The sequence below is a fragment of the Camelina sativa genome, chromosome 10 (assembly GCF_000633955.1).
Source record: "Camelina sativa cultivar DH55 chromosome 10, Cs, whole genome shotgun sequence".
NCBI lineage: Eukaryota > Viridiplantae > Streptophyta > Magnoliopsida > Brassicales > Brassicaceae > Camelina > Camelina sativa.
Genome location: NC_025694.1, coordinates 14,317,710 through 14,318,443, shown reverse-complemented (window position 1 = coordinate 14,318,443; position 734 = coordinate 14,317,710). Strand labels below are relative to the sequence as shown.

General features: G+C 46.3%; 2 protein-coding genes across 2 annotated transcripts in view; both read right to left on the bottom strand.

Moving 5' to 3' along the window:
• The window catches only part of LOC104718881 (protein PAT1 homolog 1-like), a 15,410-nt gene that overhangs the window by 3,269 nt on the left and 11,407 nt on the right, over positions 1 to 734 (bottom strand). The window lies entirely within an intron of this gene.
• The window catches only part of LOC104720373, a 10,392-nt gene that overhangs the window by 2,799 nt on the left and 6,859 nt on the right, over positions 1 to 734 (bottom strand). Inside the window, exon 2 of the mRNA XM_010438288.1 lies at positions 5 to 719. Within this exon, the coding sequence (XP_010436590.1) occupies positions 5 to 719 (715 nt within the window). The remainder of the gene's footprint in view (positions 1 to 4; positions 720 to 734) is intronic.

Here is a 734-nt window from a genome sequence, read left to right as displayed (position 1 = left end):
GGACGGAGTGGTGGCTGTTCTGAAGAACAAACAACAGCTGCAAGACAAGCACTCAGTGCTCGGAGGTCCATTGCTTGAACACAAACCGTAACTGCTTTAGCTAGATTAGCTATTGTCTCTGCTGCAAGGCTATCTGACGGTAAACCACCAAAGAGAAACCTGAGGTGGCGGAATACAGCCATACAGACAACACGAGCAATCTCAGTACCAGGGACAAGAAGCTGTAGATACTTTGTGAGCAGTTTCCGACCCTTGGGAAGTGTAGCTATGCGTAGAAAGACAATATCATCCTTGGCGGTTAATCCTGTTTTCTGGCCTGTTTTGCTGAAGGGATCAACAAGTTGAAGCGAAGTTGCTAATCCTTCAAGCAGGATCTGTCGTTTTCTCTTGAGCTGAGCTCCTCCATCTTGTGGCCTGTTGAATTGGAGAGTCCTATCAATGTCAACTATATCAATAAGAACTCCAAAAGCATCTTCAATAGTGACCCTAGCTGCAACAAGAGGCTCATCTTCCAGATGCTTTTCAGATCCCTTATGACCAGACCTTCCATCACCAGAGCTAGGCGGAGAGTCAACCTCGAGTAAGGCTCGTGGCCTGGAAATAAAAGGAAGTGTAATCTTTCCAAGAGCATCCACATGAACTTGTGGTTGCTGATCTGAACTACTATTACGGGACCGGGATTGGTGATCCTTCAAATGAGAAGGATACAACTGAGGAGGCTTTGTTCTTGATCC